General features: G+C 38.7%; 1 protein-coding gene across 1 annotated transcript; it reads right to left on the reverse strand.

Annotated features, from left to right (window-relative positions):
- Positions 1 to 1249: 1249 nt before the first annotated feature.
- Positions 1250 to 25774, reverse strand: alg3 (ALG3 alpha-1,3- mannosyltransferase). The gene is made up of 9 exons (XM_048604298.1): positions 25559 to 25774; positions 22644 to 22743; positions 21228 to 21375; positions 17873 to 18033; positions 15343 to 15463; positions 11191 to 11396; positions 9501 to 9577; positions 8601 to 8745; positions 1250 to 5828 (listed from the first exon to the last, which is right to left on the reverse strand). Exons 1-9 carry the CDS (start codon positions 25752 to 25754, stop codon positions 5651 to 5653), a joined length of 1332 nt encoding a protein of 443 aa, XP_048460255.1. The 5' UTR covers positions 25755 to 25774; the 3' UTR covers positions 1250 to 5650.
- Between the last annotated feature and the right edge of the window lie 32 nt (positions 25775 to 25806).

Genomic DNA, 25806 nt, shown 5'->3' on the forward strand with positions numbered 1-25806 from the left:
TTTACCAGTATTTCCTAACCAACCTGTTCCTTGCAGTGCAGTGAGTAAAATTCTACCCCACCTATCTGCTCTGACTGTTGGGAAAGCACAAATGCTGCCTAGCCAACAATAATCTAAAGATGTCAGTATTAAATATAATTATTGTTAAAATGTTTTTCCCGTATAGCAACAATTGCAGTTACATGTGTATTCTCAAATAATCATTAATGAAGTTTTTTTTTAGTAACTAGACATTTAATATTTTAAAATAGAAAGTTCTGCAAGTTAAAGTTGTGCTAGTTTGGCTTTTTGGCTCCGCAGTTTCAGCTCAAAATTAATTGTATATTCTTATAAATTTCAATAAAAAGGTGCTTCTGAGAGTGTATATTTTTTAAAATGCTTTAAATAAGTGTCTTTTGATATACTTAAGGCTGGTATCCTGGTGACGTTTTATTGGTATAGCTGAAAATGTGTTTAAGCATTATTTAGTCGGTTCTAGTACACCACCTACAAATTTTAACTAACTAAAAATGACTTAGAACCATTTATTAACTACCCAGATGGTGTCAATTTCTTATTAAATTAAAAGAATCCGAACAGTTTTAAAACGTATATTCTTGCTTCTTATGCTACAATAAAACAGTGCAACATTTTTAAAGAGGTCTTACACATGATTAACACAATTTGCTGAATAATGCAATTTGGGACCAGTTCCCCAAGATATTTTTAAAGTCAGCAAAAATGATTGTGGACACTGAAGTTGAGATGGACATAATTTGTTTTTGAAATTCTTTCATCTTCTGCGTGGAATTAACTGGTGTTGGGTCACTCAGTGCAACACAGCTCTTGAAAATAAATTGCTATTGTCTACTAAGAACAAAAATCTAATAGGAATAAAATTCCAGTAAAGCCTTGGCTTACAAAATATAACTTTCATATTGATGTACCTTGTGGCGAATGTGATTTATTCTTGCTTTCAAAACACTGCTTCAACAATCTATGAAATATGCTGCAATAAATGCTGAAATACTCAGCAAATCAACAGCATCTGTGGAATGACAGAGTTAATTTTTCATGCCAGAGATCCTTCATTAGCGATAAATACATTTAAACGTATACCAGGCTTAAAGCCACAGAATGTGCTTCCTGCCCATGTTGCTGTTGATAAAGAACAGCTAATACTGGCACTGAAACTAAAAAAGATATGATTGAGATGAAGGGGCTGATGCTTTTCAGAAATCCTGCATTAACTTTTGACAAAATAAAAAACAAAAATTAAACAGCTTTTATTTTATTCCAAGTTTAGTGCACGTGAATAAATACTCTTCAGGTCTGCTCATTTACAATAATCTATTCAGCAAAACAAAAATAACTTCTGCATATCTTTTTATTTCACCTGCAGACCCAACAGGGTTTAACACAGAACATAATGAGATCAACGCAAGGTGTGCTTCTCTGCCATGTTGCAAAGTACAGTGGCTCACATTTGACAACTTAAGTTTTCACATCTTCTGATTCACAGAGGACTGGGAGTTTTATTTTATCTCAAAGACCTGGCTTTAGGCTGAATTTCACTCTGGGGTCCCAATCCTATGATGAATTGCAGGTAAGGAACCTACACATGTATGTAGCAGGACTCAACTTGCACAATTTTGAGAGTGTGACCAATTAAGTAGCTGCCGCAAGCTTTTTGAGTCTGAAGTACCTACAGGAGACTTTCCAGCAGTCAAAGGTTGACAGCCTCAATATTAGAAACGGATGTCACAATTCTTGAGTGCTGATGACTGCAAGTAGGAGTGCCAGATCGGATAAGATCTTCAGGGTTTGGAGGAAAGCCTCTCATAGGCACTGCTGTCAGTGTGACTTTTGCTTGAGGCTTCTAAATAGATTAGCACTGCTGTCTATTCTCCGGCCAGATTGGAAAAAATCAGGTCAGCTAAATGTTTCCAATAAAACATTTAACTTCATGGAGGCAGGATGACACCATGGTGTCAGCCTGATGGATTTTCCTCACTGCTACCATGCTCCCTTGTTGCCCCTCACCAGTTTTGCCACCACAGAAAATTTTGTCTAGGTACCTTCACCTTTATCAACTAATTTTTTTTCTGCTGGATATCACTGTAGCATTAGATTTTGACTTTTGTTCATATACATTTGATGCAAAATAATGGACAGGCAGTTTGGGATTTGTCTTGTGCTTCAGTATTTATCTAAAAGCATGGTAGAGCTAGACAAACAAATCCAAGAGCAGTGAGAGACATCTGTACACCTAACCAGCTATTTCCGAAAAATTTATTTTCTTGCTTTCAGCTTTGCTGCAGTAAAGAGACAGGCAACAGAAAACAAATTATTTTGAAAAGTAAGACCCTAATTTTTGCCTACATAGAATATGAATAAATTACAGACATTCTTTTCAGAAATTAAGAAATAAAAATCTCTGTTTGCATGATTATATTTTGACAAACACTTCATAGACTGTGTAATTAAGACTCAAATGGAGATGTTTCAAAGCTCAAGAACAAAGTAAATGAAAATGGTGGATCAATGATGCCTGTTGATTAGTACGGTGATGCTTACAAAGCACATTCTATTTGTCCAAAGATCATTACATTTCATTTGGTGGTTTTGTGCACATCAGAAATGTACCCAAATTAGAAGGAAACAAAGACATTAGTTTTTTCTTTAAAACTGGCATCAATTTTAGGAATAGGTTTATTAAGCGTGCATTGAAAGTTGCGTCTGCTCCAGATCTCAGGGGAATTTAAGGAATGTATACGGGGGCATTTGATCTTGTGTGAATTTGCTCAAAATGAAAAGCATCTTTTACAGTTAGTGAAGATGTTTTGATATTTGTTTTTGACACTAAGTTATTGACTGAGCAGAGTGTTAATGCTAAACTGTTAGCTTTTTAAAATTTGTTGACAGGATGTGAGTATTGCTAATTTTCTGCCTATCTTTAACTACCCTTATGAAGGTGGTTTTTGAGCTGCCTTTCCGAATTGCTGCAGTCTTTGGGACATATGGACACCCTCAACGCTGTAAGGAAAGGTGTTCCAGGAGTTGGGTTGAGCAACAGAGGAAGGATATTTGCTGGCATTACATTGCTCAATTGAGAGATTCAAAAGGGCATTGGATGATTATTAGGATAAAAAAATGTGCAAGAGCATAGGGAAAATAAAGCACGAGGTTGGCACTAAGTAGCAATGCTCGTTTAACAAGCTGATGCAGGCACGATGGGCTGAATTCCCCACTTCTGCACTGTTAACAGTTCAGTAATTACCCCTTTAAAACCATGACATGCACAGAAATGGTGAAGTGGCTGTCTTCCAGTGCTCCACCATAGGTTTTGCTGTGGCCCCATCCCCAGAACCAGCCATCATTGAAATTAGTGACCATTTTGACTTTCTGCACCCACAGTTCAGTCTGTAACACCTTAAAAAAGGTTACTCTTTGTTCAGTTAGGTGTGGCTAGGTGAATAATAACATTTGGTGAACAAAGAACTAGCCCTAAATTATTGTGTAGTGCTGTTAAATGATTAATTAGTAAATGTTTTAAACTAAATATTTTAGAATTTTCTCAAAGTATGTTTTATCTTAACTTTGCTCAGTGCAAAATTATTTAAAGGTTATTTTGTTCTAATGCTTTTTATTTCCTGTTGATGTCTAACCCTTAAATATGATTGGTGGTTGAAAATCTGGATGACATCATTCTAGCTTCACACAGGGATTTCTGGAAGAAGTTTCAGTAACACTGCAGTGTGATGGGAACTGAAACCCTTAACAGGGACATTGCTAGAATTCAGTATGTCTTACTTCACAGTCAACAGTAATAAGCTTTGCTTTGTTAGGAAACATAAAATCCTACCCAAGTTTAAGAATAAGAGGTCTTCCTTGTGAGATGGAGATGAGCATAATCTTTTTCTCCCATAGCACTGTTAGTGAGTAGAATTCTTTTCCACAGAAAGCAGTAGAGGTCTGGTCATATGGAAATATATAGAAGTAGGTCATACAGCCCTTCAAGCCTGCTAGACCATTCAAGAAGATAATGGCTGATCTATTTATTTACAAATTACACATTCCTATCTACTCACAAGAAACTTCGATTCCAATACCTAACAAGAATTGCCTCCACCTTAAAAATATTTAATGACTCTGCCTTCACAGAGTTCCAAAGTCACACAAACATCAGAAAATATTCCCCTCATACCTGTCCTAAAAGGATGATCTCTATTTTTAAACCAATGTCCTGTCATTCTTAACTCAAACACAAGATGAAACATCCTTTCCAGATTCACAACAAAAAGAGAAATTGAACAGAAATTTATCAGATTTTCTGATGAAGAGTCACTGGACTTGAAACATTAACTCTGCTTTCTTCCTGTCAGACTTACTGAGTTTCTCCAGCAATTTTTATTTTTGCCTCAGATCTACAGCATCTGCGGTTCTTTAATTTAATTTCAAGATTCACCTTGTCAAGAGCATTCAGAATTTTATAAACTTCAATTGAGTCATCCTTCACTTTGAGACTCTGGTTAAAATAAGCCCAGCCTGTCTAATCTTTCCTCATGAGACAAACCAGTAAACCTCCTCTGAAATTATCATTGAAAGTTTCTTAATACAACTATTTCTCCATGCTTACAAACTTAATGACTACTTTATTTAGCAAAATCTGAGCACACACTATATAAAGACAAGCCTTATCATATGAAAGCCAAACATTATTTATGAGAGAAATCTTTGCCACTTATACTGGTTCTATTCTCATAACGTATGCTTGAAAAATGAACACTAACACACTTGACTTACTCTCAATATCTTGTAAAGATTATGTAATTTGCCCAGGTTGGAGCTCACTTTTATAGGACTCTTAAACCACACAGCACAAATATAAGAACAACCCTTACCCTTTAACTCAAGGGAGGCAACATATGGAAATCTAGTGCAAACAAAACATTTACAAACTCAGTTTGTGGCTCTCTTTATGCTGGTACAATCCCCATCCTGATGTAATTGGATGTTTTAATACTCTCCCATTTACGCCCATAATTGAATTAAAGACTGATTCTAAAGCTTTCTATAAACAGTTATAAAAATGTCTTTAAAATTACACATTAATTAAGCTACTCTTTAACTAAAGACTTTGATATTTAAAAACTAAATTCTTAAAATTAAAGACATTTATTTTACAACTAAAATCTTCTAAGAACTTACTGTTCAGCCTAGAAAGACATCTGCTGAGGAATTGAAAGACAAAGACAAGTAAAAATAAGATACGGGGAAGTCACATGGTGATGACTAGTCAAAAGCTACTACTATTGACTAGCATTGATCGGTTCCATCCAATTATCAGTGTTTTATTCCATGTTCATTCTCAATAGATCTGCCTACTTCTCAGCAAAAATAATTCCTTGGTAAACCAAAACCTGAAGGATGGTGAGGAAGGAGAAAGATAGGATGCAGCTGGCAAGTGCAAAATGACATCCAAAGAAAACCAAAGCTGCAGGTATCCAACTCATACACAAATTATTTTGGCATTTATAACGAACATAAGATCTTAAATCTGTAACATACCATCTGGTCATACAAGAGTTTCATTCTCTTAACTTCTCCCCTAGCTATATTAAATTCTGAAATCACTGTTGCCTTTGGTAATTTTCAAGTCCAAAAAAAATCAGTTTTTCTTTTTTGCTCCATCAGAGTCATTGGTTGGTGCATTCTTCTCAGGTTCTGCATGACCATACCAAAGTGACAGTAAAATAATTATGTGGCAGACATGGAGTGAAATTGAACTGTACACAGTTGATGGGTAGGTGTTCCAGGAAAGCTCAATTAATCCCAGAATAAGTACTCTGAAAGGAGAATAAAAGATGACATCAATACAATTCTGAAATGAACTAACATCTTTTAAATCTATACACACTTGAATTTAGTAATTGCTGTAATCTGTCTGTCATTATCAGATGTTAAGGACACCCACATATGCACAGTGATAAGTGAGTAGCAAGTTCAAATGCAATGCATAAAAATATAACCATTTCTGCTAATGCAATTCATTGAATCTATTTCAGCAGCATGAAAATACTTTGAGCTCTGACTCTGTTTACTATGTAACAGAAACAGAATTACCTTGTATACGCATAGTCATGTGGGGGAGTGGGTTAGGGAGGGCATGAGAAGAAATACAAATTGACACAAATATTTTTCTCCAATTTGCATTTGACCAGCTGCTTTAATTCAAAAGATACAGGGATGCAATACAACAAATGCAGGAAAACATAATAAACAGCATCCTTTTTATAATTATACCAAATAAACTCTTTACTGTTCTCTGAAAAAGTACTTATTGAAAATAGTTACTCAATAATTAAAAATCTGCAACCTAGAAAATGACTACAGCTTCTAAACTCTGATTCAAGAATCCTTGAGAAAACATGAAGGATACAGAAAATAATTAATATTCTAGATTTTGAACTCAGAATTTGACTTTGGCAATCTTCCATCTCGTGAGATAGCCAAAGTACTGGCATGGATAGAGAACCAGCTGACCAGTAGAAGCTAGAGTGGGGGTAAAAGGGTTATTTTTCAGGGTCGCAGCCAGTGACGAATGGAGTTCCGCGAGGGTCTGTTTTGGGACCACAATTATTCACGTTGTACATGAGCAATCTGGACGAAGGAACTGAGGGCATTATTGCTAAGTTTTCAGAAGACACAAAGGTAGATGGAGGGGTAGGTAATATTGAGGAAGCATCAAGGTTGCAGAAAGACTTGAACCAGACCAGGAGAGTAGGTAAAGAAGTGACTGATGGTATACAATGTGGGGAAATGTTAGCTTGTGCATTTTGGTAGGAAGAATAGAGGTGTAGACTATTTTCTTAATGGGGAAAAGCTTTAGAAATCAAGGGACTTAGTAATCCTAGTTCAAGATTCTCTTAAGGTTAGCATTCAGGTTTAGTTTGCAGTCAAGAAAGCAAATGCAAAAGTTGGCATTTATTTCGAGAGGGCTACAATACAAGAACAGGAATGTGCTGTTCAGGCTGTATAGGGTTCTGGTCAGACTGCATTTGAAATATTGAGAGTAGTTTTGGGCCCTTTATCTTAGGAAGGACATGCTGGCCTTCTAGGGGATCCAGAGAAGGTTTGCAAGAATGATCCCGGGGATGAGAACTTGTCATATGAGGAGTGGTTGACGACTCTGCACATGAAGGAGTTTAGAAGAATCAGAGGGGATCTCATTGAAATTTAGAGAATACTAAGAGGTCTGGATGAATTGACATGGACAAGATGTTTTCACAAGTAGGAGAGACTAGGACTCAGAGAACAGCCTCAGAGTGAAGGCGATGACCCTTTAGAACTAAAATGAGAAGGAATTTCTTCAGCCAGATAGTTATGAATCTGTGTAACTCATTGGTGTGGAAGCCAAGTCATTGATCAAAGGTTACGTGGAGAAAGCAGGAGAATGGAATTGAGAAACATATCTGCCATGATCGAATGGCAAAGCTGACTCAATGTACCAAATGGTCTAATTCTACTCCCATATTTTATGATTCTTTTGATTCAGATGATGGTTAGGCCTTGTGGTCACCTCTGTGTTATACATTGTCCAGCATGGTTCAGGAGAATACTAATCAAGCAATGCAGTAAAATCTAATAGAATCCATTTTTATAGAATTTAAGATTAATGTTGAAAGGAACAATGCAAGGCATACAAGGCTATGGGCCAAATGCTGGAAAATGGAATTAGAATAGTGAGGTGGTTGTTTTTGACCAGTGCAGACAGGATAGGTTGAAGGTCTTTTTCAGTGCTGTAGATTGCTATGAACCTCTGTTCGTGCCCACATGCCAGCTGGAAAGGTTAAGTTTAAAAGAAAAGATATTTACACCTGGATACTAAAGCAAAATAGTTCAGATATTGGGAGTGAAATCAGTTCAGAAAATGCTGGAAATATTCAACTGATCTAGAGCATTTATGGAAATAAAAAAGCTAAGCTTCAGGTCTGTGACCTTTGGCAGATCTGAAACATTGTTTTTCTCCACATGGACACCCTCAGGTATGCTATTTTCAGATTTTTAAGCTTTCATCACTATGTTGCTCTGTTTTTTTGTTACATTGAGTTAAGCTACTCTATTAGTCATATAAAGATGCTTTTTACTTTTCTCCCAGAGAACTAAACATACATGAAGCTTGTTATTTAGATTCACAAGACATGCTATTATTTAAATGCAATAAAATTAGGGGTAAAAATTGGTTTTGAAGTCAATGAGACATAAAGATGGGCTAAATGGCCTCTTTCTATACCATAACAATTTTGTGATCTCATAAATCAGAAAGAAAATGAGCCAATTTGCTATTGCTGCTAAAGCCCAAGACTAATTTCACACTTTAAAGTCTTCATGAATGCTTCACTTTGTAAGCTTGAGTATGGCCCATGCAGAAATTGGTCTCTTTAATTATCTCCTCAATTTAGATTTGTAATTTTCTCTGATAAAACCTTTCTTAATAAACGAAAAGCAAGTAAAAAGAAAAATGCAAATGTAAACATATCATTTAAAATGTGCAATATCACAAAAATACAACTAACTGCGTCTTAGGTGTTGTTATACAGGAAAATGGCAAGACTTACTTGAGAAGATGGGCAAGTTTTTTCACATGTGTGCTCCATAAGAGGTACGGCAGAGTATGAAAGTACCATACATAGAACTGATAGTGCAGTGATCGACTGAAACAGATTCCAATGAAATTTGAGGTAAAGAGAACAAATATAATTTGTGTTCATTAGTAAAGGAAAAATTTGTCTTTGAGATTCCAAATGTAGTAAAACTGATTTTAGTTGCAGAATTAATTCAGGAGCACTACCCGTTGAAGAACCAAATCATTTTAACATTTTGAAGCAATATACAGTATTTCTGAAACTAATGAATTAACAAAAACCAAGTTCATTTTGATTAATAGTACAACAGTTCAAGAAATATAGAATATTTTCAATGTCTTGATTTAAGAATTAAAGGTTAGTTTGTAACCAACACATGCTCATATTCCACCCATACTCCCTGCCTTAGCATTACCATCTGTTGCGCTGATTAATATAGAAACACATCAAGCAGTTGCAACTTTGAACAATTATCTGGTCAAGTCATGTTCTTTGTATCCTACCCGAAGTAATTTGAGTTTTGTTAAAATATCAAAATAATTGATTAACATGTTTTACCAACAAAGAAATAATAATGGATCCCTGGGGAAGGTACAGTATGTAATGCAAAATAAAACAATGTTGCTGTAGAGAATATTTTTATGTATACAGTAATAAAAATGACTTGGCAGGGAGATGAGGATCTTAACAATTACTTAGAATCCATGGAATAATTTGAAAACCACTCATTTGGAGCTTTGGTACAAGAGTTTACAATTCTCCTATCCATGACAGTGTCTTACTACCTCAGATCAGCTGCACCTGACATTTTGTTATGCCTTACCATTTACTCTCACAAATATACAAATAATGCAATGAATTTTGGAAGGATATGATCTGCTGTCACAGTTTGGTGCTGGATTTTTCTCTCTTCTGGAGACTTCAGAAGTGAAAACATTTGTTCTTCAGATCTGGGGCACATAAACCAAGAGCAGAAATTAGTATGATATCTGCAAGCAAATCAACAGGATTGTGATAAACTGAAATGAATAACATTTTCTGTGGGCTATTGGAAGTTTCTCATTATTATTCAATACTATAGAAAATATTCAATACAGAGAGAACAGCAATATCCAATGTTTCCAGCCTGCCTCATAATCATATGTGGTGCTCCACCTTTGAATTCTTCCCACTTGTGGAAAATAAACTATTGCTGTGTTTGTGGAAATTTTAGAAGATATCAATGTAATAGGCTCTATGAACAGTGCAACATAATCACATAGCACCTACTCCAAATAGCACTGTTCTTCTTCAGTTATTTCTTATTATAATGTGCAATCTTTAGACTTGGTCTGAAATACCAATCCAGAATGCACCTACTCACACAACCTAATTCTATCAATGCATTTTTCCAGAGGTGAAAATGTTTCATGACCGCCAGTATATCAAACTCATCTGTGGTGCAACTGTGAAAAGAGACTGATCTTGGAGCAAAGACCAAGCCTCACAAAGTCTGAGATGGAAGTTTCCAGAACATGTACCACTCACACCGTTATAGCAAGAGAGAAAAAAGGAACAAACATAGAAGAAAAGTAACAGAATAAATAGAAAATACACTGGGAAAGTTAAACAAGTAGAAAAATAAGAAACAACATTGTTAAAGTGGAGGTAGAAAGACAAAAAAGTGAAGTGATGCCAGTGAGAAAGTGAGAGAATAAAATTGATGACACTGAAGTCCAAAGACAGAGAGAACAAAAATGAAGAGGGAACAAGTTAGGGTGTATTTACAATACATCTGTAATATCAGAGCAAAATGACTTGTTTTGCACCATATTAAAGTTCATAACACCTGTGCATCTTTCAGTGCTCAGTGGTTAAATCAAAGGAGACAGACCAGGGAAGATTTCTCCATCTGCTAGAAAGGGCATTGTATGCTCATAATCACACTAACTCTGAACTCTTGCAAAAGGCATTTTCCACAAACGAGACAGACAGTTCCCATAAAATTAAAAATTAATTTCTAGAAAAGAAGGTTAAAACAATTTGGAAATATGTTTTAGACTTAGTAATGTACCTTACCGACAGACATTCAACCCGGTAGAATTATTTGATAAATAGTTGTGGATTAACATGACAGAATCTGATTCTATTCCCACAAAAGTGATAGAATTGCCACAATGGCAACCCACTCCAAGTGTGGCAATTTCAGTTACTAGTTATGGTATTGTAAAGTGTGGGAAAGGCAAACAACTAACAAAAACATGGACAAGGGGGAGAAACTTTCTTCAAAGGTGCATTTAGATGCTTAGCTAAAGAAAATTAAAGGACACACAATCGTTTGGACAGAACAGAGAAGTTTTATGTTGTTTCTGGTTGTGCTATATCTACTGTTTGGAAGTCTGGTGGTAATGCTGCGTATTAGAGACTTTCCTCAACTTGACAAAAACATGGATGGCACACAAAACAGGTTACCATTAAGCAAGCATACCTAATCATTTCAATTCTGTGACATGCACACTATACCTGAACTGCAAGCATAAACTGAAGGCATTTACAGCAACACACCTGATCTAGGTAAACCTACTTGTTCCATCTGTAAACAGCAAAGAGAATCAAGATGCTCAGGTGTGTCACCAATAGTGTGAGGTGAAAGTAACGATTCAGGAAGATCTCTTCAGGCAGGAATCGCCAGTTCACTGTCCACTTAAACAGAAACTGGCGGCCAAGGTCAAATGCTCTCGCCACATACCCAACTGGATTCTCCATCAGGAAAGGCAAACCCAAAATTACCTAAATAATGCATGAAGGAGAAAAATCATTTTAATCAAATACCCACTGAAGCATGACAAAGAATTAAACAGCACAGAAGGAGGCCATCTGGCCTATTATGTCCTTGTTGGCTTTTTAAAATTCCTTTCAATTAGTCCAACTCTCCTGTTGTTTTCCTACAAACCTGCAGTACTTTGTTTACAACTGCATATCCCATTTTATGTTTTAACCAGAGTTGATCATTTTTTGCCTGATCAAAAAATATTGTGAATCAGTCAGGTTGCAAATATTCTTGCGTGTACTCAATTTGTGTAATTGCTTGGTCCCGTTGTTTTGTACAACCAAAGAGGGGTGTTAACAAAAATAAAAGTGAAGATTCATTAGAAATCTGCATGGGAACTTATGAATTATTGTGTGGCTTGAAGGAACATTGCTGAGAGCATAAAAATATTCCTTAAGTTCACAATTTTATTGCTACACAAACTGAATATTAAATGGAAGAGATATGAATGTGTATGACAGTGTCGCACAAGTTGCAACTTATATTTGGCATACAAACCGAAAACAGTACCTTGTTTAGGAATAAAAACATTAGTATAAAACAAAATCATGAGGTTCAGGGTCAAGTCCCACCTGCAACAGAGATATACCATTACATGTCTGAACAGGCTGGTTAAAGATCTTTGAAAAAAAACTGTTTCCTGCAATTTCTGTACTTTTGAGAAAAAATAGGAGCGAGAGTATGCCATTCGCCTCTTGAATCTGCTGTCATTCTATAAGATTATGGCTGATCTGGTTGTGGCCTCAGCTCTATTTTCTGTTAGCAATGTTTGCTGACATTAAAACTGCGTCATAACTTGGAAACGCGCAAGCACACGGTTCCAGACTCTACATTATTGCAGCATGCCCAAAATGTGCACTGCACATGTGCATAGAAAGGCACAATGCTGAAACAAAGTTCGGCAGCAGAAAATACCTCAGGGGAGAGAAGACTGTATAGGGAAAATCAGACCAGTGACTGGAGTGTGGGGGGGTGAGGTGGGGTGGTATCAAAAGGCTTCTACAGTTCTCTCAAGTTGTTTCTGACTGCGACAGGCTCAATGGGACAAAAGGCCTTTTTGCTGTGCTGCAGGCCTCTATGACACTAACAAGACCACCCGCATCAATACTGGGTAATAGAACATCAAGGACATTAACCACTTCCCCAACTAAGGGAGCAACTTCTTCAAGGAGGGCTATATAGAGATCTTAGATGTCTGTCTCAGAATTGCCGAAACAGCATCAGTTTTCTACTGGCTCCATCCAGTGTGAGCATTCAGATTCATCAACATAAATACAAAGCTGCAACTCTACATATTTACTGTAGCATCAGATACAATCTACATGAGCGAAACACGAAATACAAGAACCAAAGATACTTTCACTAGCATTGCCCATGTAGATTCCTGGTCATAGTATTGCCCATATCTAAATGAAATATCATCTGCTAAACTGAGTGATCTGCCTTTGGAATAGAACTATATAGACATAATGCTAGATATGCAATGAAAAAGGTAAGAAGTCATACAATATTTGAAGACAAACTGACAGTATTCCCATTAATCATTAATGGGGAGAGCCAGTTACTTGCACATGAAAATGATTTATTAAAGTTTTACGGTAGCTTATATGGTCATAAGAGTCTTCAGATCAGTGTACAGTTTAATAGTTTCCATTAAAAAGGAACATCAATGAGAATGACTAATGCCTACCCAACTGGATTAATTCACTGATACATAGGAAGAAAAACTCAATACTCAAAACCCAGTGTCTAAGAAATTTCCTGTCGGCACCACTGTTTTGTTGGTCTGCATTGTACAATGGACATGACTAACTGTTTATTCAATAGTAAACTACTTTATGTTATTAGTACTGCTGGCTGCAGCCACTTCTTTTCACACAGCAGTGTCTCACATGCCAGAATGTTTACACTCTTGATCTTTAATAGACCCCAATTCTGCAGAAACCTGGCAACGTGGAAATGCGATCAATCATTTATTAGAGATACAACTATTGTGAGGATCAACCTGTGAGGAAGCAAGTTTCATCTCCATTTGGATATTTACGACTACACCCAGATATTAAGGTAGCTTTGTAACAGTCAGGAAGTAGTACAAAAGTAGATTTGAGCAAACTACAGACACAATGAAATAGCTCAAATGAAAAGTGTTAATCCACAGTGGGAGAAACTGCTTCATATTCAAGCAGTTTCAGTATGCCCATACAGACTAAACTACACTAACATCTGTCCATCTGTTTTTTTCTAGATAAAGGGATTTACGTAACAATGAATGGTTTGCTCTCAAAGATCAGCTATGCATAAAGTCACTGCTCAACAGTGATTGAAAGGTTTATTTAGCAGCTTATCGATATTGAGATAGAGAATTGCACATAATGGGTGCAGATTATTTCTCAGTCAAGCATTCCTCTCCTCTACGTTTTTAAAGGTTCCTTATCTATGATCTTTTGCCTGCAATCACCCCTTCCCCTCCCTTCCAGAACCTTGATAAGACTCTCCTTGTCTGTACTTTCCGTCCCACTGGCCTCCAAAGGATCATCTTCTGCCAGGTCTGCCACCTCAAATATGATGCCACCATAACATATTATCCCTCACCCTTTCCTGTCAGCATTTTGAAGGGACTGCTCTCTCTGTGGCACCCTGGCCCATGGCTCTATCACGACCATGTCATCCCCTGTCATGATACCTTCTCATGCAATTGCAGGTGAAACACTTGCCCTTAAATTGGCTTCCTCCTTACTGTCCACGGCCGAATACTTCTCCCAGGTGAAGCAGAAATTTACGTATACTTCTTTCAATCTAGTCTCTGCATTCAGTGCTCACATTACAATAGCCTCTAAAATAGGGAGACCTGAAGATCCCTCCCGAAGGGCATTGAATCGATCTACAGCATGATGACTGTAGCAGCTGAAGGCAGCTTACTACCACATTCTCAAGGGATGGGCAATAAATGCTGGCCATCCAGTGATGCCCACAACCTACAAATGAGTGAACTAAAAAGAAACTAGGAGGTTTGTGAAAAGAGTGTGTTATTTAATGCAAATTAAATTACCTCAGAATTCACTTGGTTGAAAGTCACAGTCAAATGGTACAGTATTCTGGTCAGAGAACTATGCCCAGTTGTGAATAACACTCAAAACAGACAATTAGAATCCAAAGACAAACAAGTGATAGCAATTATTCCCAGCATAAGAAGAGAATACTGAAGAGACACCGCTGAAAAGTCTTACTAGGTAAACTTGTTAAGATATATAAAATAATAATAAGTATTGAAAATAAGTCAAGAAAATCATTGCAAACTAAACAGTTCTTATAGAACATTTATCACAGATTTGAAATAACAAATAGCAAACAATTGTCTGTACAACAAATTGACAATATCAATGCTGTAAATTCACACCACATAGGGTTCAGGCAATTACCATCTCCCCAACATTCAACAGCATTGCTAGCATTGAATTCCGAACAGCAATATCCTGGAGGGATGCCACTGACCAGAAATTTAACTGAACTAGCCACATAAATGCTGTGGCTACAAGACCAGGTCAGTGAGTAAGAATTCTGTTGGAGATAATCATCGCAAAGTAACACCACCATTTGCAAGATCACCTCCAAGCCGCACACCATTCTGACTTGTATATATGTCACAGTTCTTGTCAGCAATGCTAACATCAAATCAACAGATGAAAAAAAAACTAGAATCATTTAATAAATAACTGAATGCTGAGATTGGTGGAAAGAGAACAGTTGGTTCCTGAAACGGGCTGAATGGCTTTCCTCAAATATTTATTAGGTGAGCTACAGAAACCACATTATCTTGGACATTTGACAATTTACACTTTAGTACACTTTTACATTGTACAGCTATTCTGATTCAGAGAGAAGCTACAGATCTTAGTTTTAACATACCTGCAACACAGCACAGATGCCAAGCTTTGGGATGGTCTTTATCAATCCAAACTCAGAGATCAGAAGGAACAGCAGTCCCGGAGCGAACAGCAAAATGTTCATCTTTACCGAAACAGCTAAACTGCCCAGGCAACAAACAGGATAACATTTATATTTTTTGGTGTAATAGAATGCTAACTAAAAACTTGTAAAATAAAACTATGTAGACAGATCTCAATTTTTACCTTCATTACGTTAGTGGAGTCAATTGACTGCCTGTTACAGAATTCATCTGATTTTTATTACCTTGGTTTACTTACTGACACAGTGGAAAACAAGCAAGCCTTCTCTCTGTGTAGCTATAACAATGAGATGTTTATTTTTCTTTTCAGTCATTTCCTGGTCTGGCCTATATGTGACTCCAGATCTACAGTATTATGATTGACTCTTAGTTGTCTTTTGTAATGGCTAGCAAATCACTCAGTTCAAAAGTAGTTACAGGTGGGCAGCCCTTGCCAATGATGCTCACATCCCATGGAAGAGTTTTAAATACCTTTAGTTTGATGTAATGAAGTCAAACCAGTTCAATGCGGTAATGAAGTCACCCTAAACCTCAGCAGCATTCTTCCTAATGCATTAATGTGCTCCTTGCACTTATTTTCCGCATTGTTTCTTATGATGGCTGAATGAAATTATTGGGTCTCACCATTTGTCAAATTCCAGTTGATTTTGTCCTCTAGGTAAGTAACTACCGCAAGTAGATTCATAATTCTGTAAGTCTAAACAGCAGTTAAATAGGACATTTGGCTGTTATGCCTAATTCTGATTAACTCTACTTCCAGGATAAGATAGTATTACTTCATCCAGAATCTGTAAGGAACAGTCTGTGACCTTCAATGGATAGAGATGTCAGGGCAGTGTTACAACACAAAGTGCACAATCTAATTGCTAGTCACAGCACTGTAATAAAACAAAGAACTATGGATACTGGAAATCTGAAACAAGAACAGACGTTGTTGGAGAAACTCAGCAAGTCTGGCAACATCTCTACAGAGAAAGCAAAGTTAATGTTTCGAGCCCAATGACCCTTCTTCAGAACTGAAGATGCTGCCAAACCTGCTGAGTTTCTCCAGCAATTTCTAGTTTTGTGGCTTGGTTTTCAGTGTTGAGCCTCACTTAGATATCTACAGTATTAGCAAATCAAAACAAATAAGTCTAGTGACCTTTCAGAAGCATACTCTTGGCTTGGAGTCAAAATATTGCAGGGTCAAGTTATACTGTACACATGATCACATAATCTGGGTTGATGCTTCAATGTGTTCCTGGGGGAATGCTGCATTTAAGGATATCTTAGGGGAAAAGTTAACATAAGCAACGCAAATTCCTGTAACAGAAACAGGAAATGCTCAGCAGATCAAGCAGCATCTGTAGAGGGGTAAACAGATTTAACATTACAAGTTGGTGTCCATTTGTTGGAATGGCTTGCAAACCTGCCAGATGGACATAAAATGTTTCCAGTACTTTCACAATAGAGAAGATTCCCCGGTATCCTGGTCAAGACTGAAACTACAATCAACACCTCCCAAACAAGTTGATTTTCATTTCAATTATTTTATGGACCTTTGCTTTGTACATATTGATGGATATTGAGGCCTGGAAAATTAACAGAAGGCAGACAAAAAAGACATCTAGCTTAAGTTATTTGGACAGACATACAGAAGTGGAGCTTTTTATTTTGGAGAATGATAGACTTCAAGAGGGGGGAGGCGATGGCCTAGTGGTATTATCGCTGGACTATTAATCCAGAGATCCAGATAATATTCTGGGGACCTGGGTTCGAATCCCGCCATGGCAGATGGTGGAATTTGAATTCAATAAAATATCTGGAATTAAGAATCTAATGATAACCATGAATCCATTGTCGATTGTTGGAAAAACCCATCTGGTTCATTAATGTCCTTTAGGGAAGGAAACTGCCATCCTTACCTGGTCTGGACTACATGTGACTCCAGACCCACAGCAATGTGGTTGATTCTGAACTGCCCTCTTGGCAATTAGGGATGGGCAATAAAAGCTACCTAGCCAGCGACACCCTTATCCCGTTAATGAATAAAAAAAAGGATAGACTAGAGCTCCCAGGACTAAGGGAGGTATTAAATTCAGTTCAAGTGGTAGGTGATTTGAACTGGATAGGTGGGAGAGGATTAAGGGCATCATTCCAAGCTCTGAAAGTTAAAATTAAACAAGAAGTGCCTTTTTGTTTTAACAGAAAGTCACTAACGGCTGGAACAGGTTGCAGTATGTGCTGGTTGTCTGCATCCATGCATATATCTGGATGATCGTCTCTGGAACTTCCCAGAATTTTTTTTCTCCTAAACTGGCCTCAAACTTTTTCACTGTTTGTCTCTCCCAGGAGATTGTGCGACTGCAAGGCACGAAGGAGCAATGTGCTTGGTAGGGTGGAAAAGGCTTGTTTGATAATCCAGTCTTTTCACTGTTATTACATTAGAACAACACTACTGACCAAGATCTTGCTTCTTACAGTACTTGCCTAAAGAAACAGCAGCCTAGTGACCAGTGATTGCTCAAAAAGAGGTTCACAGCTGCATAGAGGATCATCATGGCAACAGGGTCGTTAAAAAGTCGAAGGACGAAGATAGAGTGGATCCGATAGGAGGCACAGCACATGAAGAAAAATACAAATGGTGGAACCTGAAAAGAAATGATAGATTGAAAACTGCAGATTTCAATAAATCATAAATAATAATGCTCTCCATTACAAATAAAATATTAATGACATCCCATTACAACAAATTCACGCAATGGAATTCCAACCCTGCCATCCCCCAACACCTCCCACAATGGGAGGAAAAGCATCAATAAACAATGGAAACCAAAGATTATCAAAATTGACCCATAAAATGCCATTCACCGTTCACTAACTGAGAAAACAGAGATGACTTATTGCCATTCCTTATCAATATCACTGTTGGTGTACAGCACAAACCCAGGAATGGCTCATTCTTTGACTTCGGCCCTCAGACCGCACACATTGTAAATCAATGCTCAAAGGTACATTTATGGCCATATTAAAACTGTTCTGACTTATCTGAAACCGGTGTGGGGCACATGAAAATGGCTGCAACAGTTGTGTATTATACCACGTTTTTCATTTTTGGTTGCTAAATGTCGGCCCTAATACAGCCACCACACACCTCTCCAACACCTCTAACCCACCTGAATAAGACTCAGTCCCCACAGCTCACTGGACAAGGAGGTCCAAAGAAACTCAACCCTCTCACTAACATGATGAAGTTTTTTGAAGAGGTGACAAAGAAGATTGATGAACACAGAGCGGTAGATGTTGTCTATGTGGACTTCAGCAAGGCGTTTGAAGAGGGTTCCAATTGTAGGTTAACGAGGTTACATCATGTGGAATCCAGGGACAGCTAGCCAACTGGATACAAAATTGGTTTGAAGGTAAGAGACAGAAAGTGTTGGTAGAGGATTGTTTTTTGGATTACAGGCTTGTGACCAGCGGTGTGCCGCAAGTCTCAGTGCTGGGTCCACTGCTTTTCCTCATTTACATAAATGATTTGGTTGTGAATATAGGGTGCATTGTTAATAAGTTTGCAGATGACACCAAAATTGGAGGTGCAGTGGACAGTGAAGAAGGTTACCTCAGAGTACAACGGGACCTTTTTCAGATGAGTCAATGGGCCAAAGAGTGGCAGATGAAGTTTAGTTTAGATAAACGTGAGGTATTGAACTTTGGTAAGGCAAACCAGGGCAGAACTTATACACTTAATGGCAGGTGCATAGTTTCTTGAAAGTGGAATTGCAGCTAGACAGGGTGGTGAGGAAGGTGTTTGGCCTGTTTGCCTTCATTGGTCAGAATATTGAGCATAGAAGTTGGGATGTCACATTGTGGCTGTACAGAACAGTGGTTAGGCCATTTTTAGAATACTACACTCAATTCTGGTCTCTCTGCTATAGGAAAGATGCTGTTAAACTTGAAAAGGTTCCGAAAAGATTTACAATGACGTTGTCAGGATTGGAGGGTTTGCGCTATACGGAGAGGCTGATTAGGCTGAAGCTTTTTTCCCTGGAGCGTCAGATGCTGAGGGGTGACCTTATAGAGGTTTATAAAATTATGAGGGGGATGGATAGAGTGATTAGCCAAGGTCTTTTTCCAAGGGTAGAGGAGTGTAAAACTAGAGGCCACAGGTTTAATGTGAGAGGCGAAAAATTTAAAAGGGACCGGAGGGGTAGTTTTTTCATGCAGAGAGTGGTGCGTGTATGGAACGAGCTGCCAGAGGTGGTGGAGGAGGCAGGTACAATCACAACATTTAAAGGCATCCGGATGGGTACATGAATAGGAAGGGTTTAGAGGGATATGGGCCAAAAGGTACTAGATCGGTTTTGAATAGCTGGTTGGTGCAGACGAGTTGAACTGAAGGGTCTGTTTCCATGCTGTTTAACTCTACGACTCAGAAGAAATTCCTCTTCATCTCAGACTTAAATTGGCACCCTTTATTCTGAGTCTATGCCGTCTAGTCCTAGAATTTCCCATGAGGGGAAACAGCCATTCAGCATTTACCCTGCCAAGCCCATTAAGAATTCTGTACATTTCAACAAGGTCATCCCTCATTCTTCCAGTGAGCAGAGGTCCAACCTGTTAGCCTTTGCTCATAAGACAAATCCTCCATACCAGCGATTATCCTAGTGAACCTCTGAACTAGTTCCAATTAAATGATATCCTTTCCTAAACAGGGGGACGAAAACTGCTCACAAGTGGTCTCACCAGCATCTTATACAGTGGCAGTTATACTTCCTATTCTTAAACATCAACAACCTTGAAAATAAGAGCCGACATTCCATTAGCCTTCTTGAATGCCTGCTGTACCACTGAGTCAGCATTCTGTGTTTCGTATACAAGTACGCCCAAGCTCTTTTTGTTGAAGCTTTCTGTAGTTCTTCTCTATTTAAATAATGTTCTTTTGCTCTCCCCACATTATACGCTACTTGCTAAGTTTTTGCCCACTTACTTAATCTATCAATTTCTGTGTATCCTTCTCACAACCTGGCTTTCCACTATTTTTGTGCCTGCTAATTATTCTGCAGTGCATTCATCCCTTTGGAACTCCACTGGTTGCAGGTTGCCAACCTAAAAAAGAACCCTATACCCCTACTCCCTGTTTCCTGCCCATTAGCCAATTCTCTGTCCATGCACTTCCAACACCATGGGCTCTTATCTTATGACTTAACCTTTCAAATATGTTCTGGAAGCTCAAATACAACACATCAGCACCCAGTGAAAACTAAAGCTGTGCCTTCAGATGTGTGAATGAGAATAGGAGCCATTGGAAATGATTCCCTGGTACAACTAGATCGATAAAACTAAAATGAACTATGAGCTGTGCCACCCAGCCAGAGCATCATCAGGGGACACTGGAGAAGCATGGTGCAGTTAAAGGCTGTAGCATGCTGAGAAGGACGAGGAGGGGATATTTATATTTGTCACAGTCACATAGATTGGCGTTTATGAACTGTTTAGGTGTACACAAACATCATTCTATCAGACTTCTGGACCAATTTTCTTTTAAATGAGTACTTTCGTAGCATGGTATGCATATGCCAATACAGCAGCTAAGTTGATCAAAATAAAAGAGAGAATTGTGTATGCCGGAAATTGGAAACCAAAACAGCAAATGCAGTAGAAACTCAGGTCTGGCAGCATCAACGTAGAGAAAACAGAGATTATATTTTGAGTCCACTGACCCTTCTTCAGAATGGAGTTTGAAATGTTAACTGTGTTTTCTCTCCACAGACACTAAATTGATCAAATATTTGCATTAAAAAGATATGGTTCTTTCTATATTACACACTTCCTATGTGCTACTCACCTTTTTTGTATGATTATAAATCCTGAAGACCAGCAGCAGGGTAATGAGGTAGAAGATAGCAAAAATGTACTGTCCAAGGTGGATGTTTACTCCATGATCTGTGATGTAATATAGCACCGCAAAGATATAAACAAATCCAGCGGGATAACTGTGCAGAGCAAAGCAAGGTGTATTAATAACCAATGGGTTAATGTGAGAGTTTCTACAATTACATGTGCTGTTCTGCATTCATACATGCATATTTGATTATTTGCATCTTTAGCAGGACCATGTAACAAAGACAATGCATTCAAATATTGTTCTAACAACTGGATGGAAATACTCCCATTGTGCTCACAAGCAGGTAACTGACTTTAACTACGGTAAAAGTAGGTCACCAAAACTGACCACCTTTCAGGAGCTGAGAAACAGTAGTTACCTCTCCTCACCAATATATTGTCACTGCTATAAAATACCAATGTAGAGAATAAGCAACTGCAGCTTTGATAACACCGGCACCTCAAGCTTCTAGTGGATACTGACTGCTTGGGGTCACACTAAAAGAACGGCTACTCAGGCTATTGGTATTTATAGGACCATACCTTATTCAGAGTTTACCCTCCTTGCGACGAGAAAAGCAACAGTCTCAAAGTTACTCTAACAGTTATTAGGAATATAGGAAGACTCAAAAACATACTGAAACATCAATAGGAATGCTAGATTTCCACACTAACAAGAAAATAAACTTATTTATATAGCCAAAGGCAAAGTCACTCATGAAATTTCAAAGAAAAAAAAGGTTGAAATTCTGAATGTACTCTCCAAGGCAAAAGTGAAAAAAAAGACTGAAGTTCCTACGTAAAAATACCTGCTGGTAATGTGATCCAATATATTGCAAAATTACTCTCTCCATTGCAACCCAGAAGTAGATGGCAGCAGTTCTATCACCTGCAGTTATTTTCCTAACTAGACATGCGCCTCCTTCCTTAGGTCAGCATTCTTGCCAGGCACTCTTCTAAATGTATCACTGTTAATAACTGGTGTGACTCGGGCCTCGGTTTATCAGTCATTAAGGGAACTCCTGGTATCCTCTGTGCAACATGGAAGGTTGCCAAGTAGCAGCAAGACAATTTTCCCACAGGATAAGTAAGGTGCCCAATCATTCTGATTCAAATATGTCGTCAAGTAGCTGATTCTGGATTATGGCTGGCAGAGGGGTTTTTAGCTTTTCACAGGAGAAACAAGCAGGAGTGCATTTATCAGTGGGATGGGGTTTGAAGAAAAGATATTCAAAACGTATGAAAGAAATTTAATAACATTTATATATTGGGAAAGAAAAGCCTTGCAATAATACACACCATTCAGAAATCAATGAGTGTGGACTGTTGTTTGAGCAGTCAAGTAACTGTTATGTTGAATTCCTTGCTCAATACTTACACAAGAGGTCCTGTGTCGCCTTTCAACTGTGTGTAATCATATGTTCCATTAATCACACCTTCCACTTCATCCATATAAGCTCTCCAGTCAATTTCTGTGTCTGCAAATGCAGGAAATATTTAGGGTCATATTTTTGTAAGCAAGGTAATTTGAAGCTTTTGTAAAAAGCGTCACTTGTTGACACAAGTGCACGAAGTGAAAACTTTGCTGATTGATATCTTTATGTTGTTCCAATAAGGTTTTTTGTGATCTCTTTTGACAGTAGCTCAATGTTTATTTGCACAATGTGAAGAGGTTCTAATGGCTCAAAACATTGTTTACACTTTCAAACAACATCTTCTCTAAGCTGTGCTGTGATTCTGGAAATCACTGCCCGTGCAGCCAATAGAAAAAAAATTAGAGGGAACACTGCTTTCAAGGTCAGGTTGATTAACATTTTATAGGCTGATAAACATTTTATAGGTTGACAATAAGCTAAAACATTGGCACCTACCCTACAAAGTGGAAAATTATCCAGATATGTTCTGCACATAAAAAGCAGGACCAAATCCAACCCAATTATTGCCTCATCAGTCTACTCTCTATAATCAGTAAAGTGATGGAAAAAGTCTTCAGGCTGCATACACCTGCTCACTGATGCACAATTTGGGTTCTACCAAATCTAGTTGTGAGATTATGCTTTCTTGTTCTGGAACCAACCAGTAAAGAGCATTGTGACGACCTTGTTTTTTCCAACAATAAGCAATGGTTTCATGGTTATTACTTGACTGTAGTTCCATATTTTTATTGGATTCAAATACCACCATCTTCCTCAGTCCCTGAAATATTACCCGGGTGTCTGTATTAATAGGCTAGCAATAATACCATTAGGCCATTGCATCGCCATAACAGATTAAAAGACTGCACATTTTAAATTGTTTCTTTTCTGGGTCAGAATTGTGTTAACATTGTTAAAAATAAAAAAAAAGGTCAAGGCCAGAAGGCAGGATGTAAATATTGCAGAGGAAATTACACAAAAGTAAAGAATGCACGTTCAGAATGGGGAAAGCATTGCTCTGACTGCAAGAAGCTGAATCATTTTGCATTTAAGTGTTCAGTTAGAAAGAAACAATGCAAGACTATAAAGATAGCTGCAGCAGAGATGTCAGCCAATCATTCTCAAGAATCATCCTATACCATAAAACAAATAGGCACTGCCAGGTCGCAAGGTTAATTGGTTGAGAGATTTAGAAATGACGACTCCAGAAGGACAGCACTGAGTGAATATGAAGTGCCAGATAGACGCATGCAACAGCATGGGTTTTGCAGACCTGTATGGATTAGCTCAAGACTAATGACCTGAAAATGAAACCCTCGAAAGTAAGGTTGAGGCTGGATGATGGAACTATTCTCATCCCAGGAGGAGAACTGAAGCCAAGAACCCAAAACAAAAGGAATAATGAAGATGTGAAGTTCAAGATAGTAGATGTGAAGAAAGTTCACTCAGCTTAACTAAAGAAGTCTAAAGCTTGCATTGGTACTCTGACATACAAGTGTCTGAAAAGATTTGAACCATTTAACAGCCCACTAAGCCAATAACTCTAGATTAAATCCTAAAAGACTACAAAGATACTTTTGGAGATAGCAAGAACTGCAGATGCTGGAGTCAGAGACAACACAGCATGGAGCTGGAGGAACACAGGCCAGGCAGCATCAGAGGAGCAGGAAAGTTGACGTTTTGGGTCAGGACCTTTGTTCGGAAACGGGGAGGAGGAAGCGAGCTGGGAAATAAATATACAAGAGGTGGGATGGTGATAGGTGAGTGCAGGTAGGGAGTGATGGGGTTTGGTCAGTGGGATAGATAGGTGGGAGAGAAGATGGACAGGTTGTGTCAGGTCAAGGATGAGAGGGAGGCTTGGGCATGGGATGATGCTAGGGGTGGGGAGATTTTAAAACTGGTGAATTCCATGTTTAGGCCATCAGGCTGTAGGCTCCCGAGGTGGAATACGAGGTGCTGCTCTTCCAGTTTGCCGAAGGTGTCATTTGTGACACTGGAGGAGGCCCAGGACGGATATGTCACTGCGGGGGTGGTTTGGCGACCGGAAGGTGTTGTTGTTTGTCGTACATAGAGTGCAGATGCTCTATGAAATGGTCTCCAAGTCTACACTTGGTCTCACCTCACTGGTATAGGAGGCCATATCGGGAGCAGCAGATACAGTAGACCAAGTTGACGGATGTGCAGGTGAACGCCTATCTGATATAGAAGGCTTGTTTTGGGCCTTGAATGAAGGTGAGAAGGGAAGTGTATGGGCAGGTGTAGCACTTCCTGCAGTTGCAGGGAAAGGTGCTAGGGTTAGTGGGGAGTGGATGAGGGAAACACAAAGAGCGGTCCCTACGAAAGGCAGATAGGGGTAAGGAGGGAAATATCTCTTTGGTTGTGGGGTCAGATTGTAGGTGGTGGAAGTGGCATAGAATGATACGCTGGAATGCAGAGGTTGTTGGGGTGATATGTAAGGACAAGAGGGATTCTGTCTTTATTTTTATTGGTGGGGGGAAGGGGATATGAGGGCAGAGGTGTAGGAAACGCGAGATGTGGTTGAGGGCATGAACATCATTCTTCACTGGAAAAGAGAAGCAGACCATTCAGCATTAGCCGAGGAATATTCCTTCTGTCCACAAGTCCAGGCTGAAAAACCAAAACGGGTGAGCTGGCAAAGAAGGGAGTACTCAAGAAAGTGACAACTCCTACAGTCTGGATTAGCAGCGTGGTAGCTGCATAAACTGCTAGAAATCAGACTGTGCATAAATCCGAAGGATCTCAATAAACTTTTGAAGACAGTGACACCTACACCAGCTAGTGTATTATGTTTTTGGGGCGTTTGGATTTTAATGGAGTTCTCGGTGATGGCCTCCTGCCTGAAACATCGCGTACTCACAGGGCACTTTGCGGATGACCCAGAGGTTTACACAGATCTCAGCCAACCATAGGCAGGCGGCCACCGGCAGCGTGTACTGCGGCTTGAACAGGAGCCAGCGCTTCTCCTGCCATAGCGTCCCCAAGTAGGTGAGGCCGCGGGCTCGGGCCGGCTGAGCCGTGCGGGCCTTGGCCTTCCAGCTGGCAGCCTTCAACATCCTCCACACCGGCTGGCGGCGGCCTTTGCCCTTTCACCTCTCACCCCGTCCC

Source organism: Rhincodon typus, chromosome 13 (genome assembly GCF_021869965.1).
Source record: "Rhincodon typus isolate 14 chromosome 13, sRhiTyp1.1, whole genome shotgun sequence".
NCBI lineage: Eukaryota > Metazoa > Chordata > Chondrichthyes > Orectolobiformes > Rhincodontidae > Rhincodon > Rhincodon typus.

Coding starts and splice junctions, on each gene's coding strand:
- alg3 (XM_048604298.1), bottom strand. CDS start 25,754: ATGTTGAAGGCTGCCAGCTGGAAGGCCAAGGCCCGCACGGCTCAGCCG. Junction 15,464..17,872: donor CTAGGCTGCTGTTTCTTTAG/GCAAGTACTGTA, acceptor TTGCCTGGGCAG/TTTAGCTGTTTCGGTAAAGA. Junction 8,746..9,500: donor CCAAACTGTGACAGCAGATC/ATATCCTTCCAA, acceptor ACTAATGAACAC/AAATTATATTTGTTCTCTTT.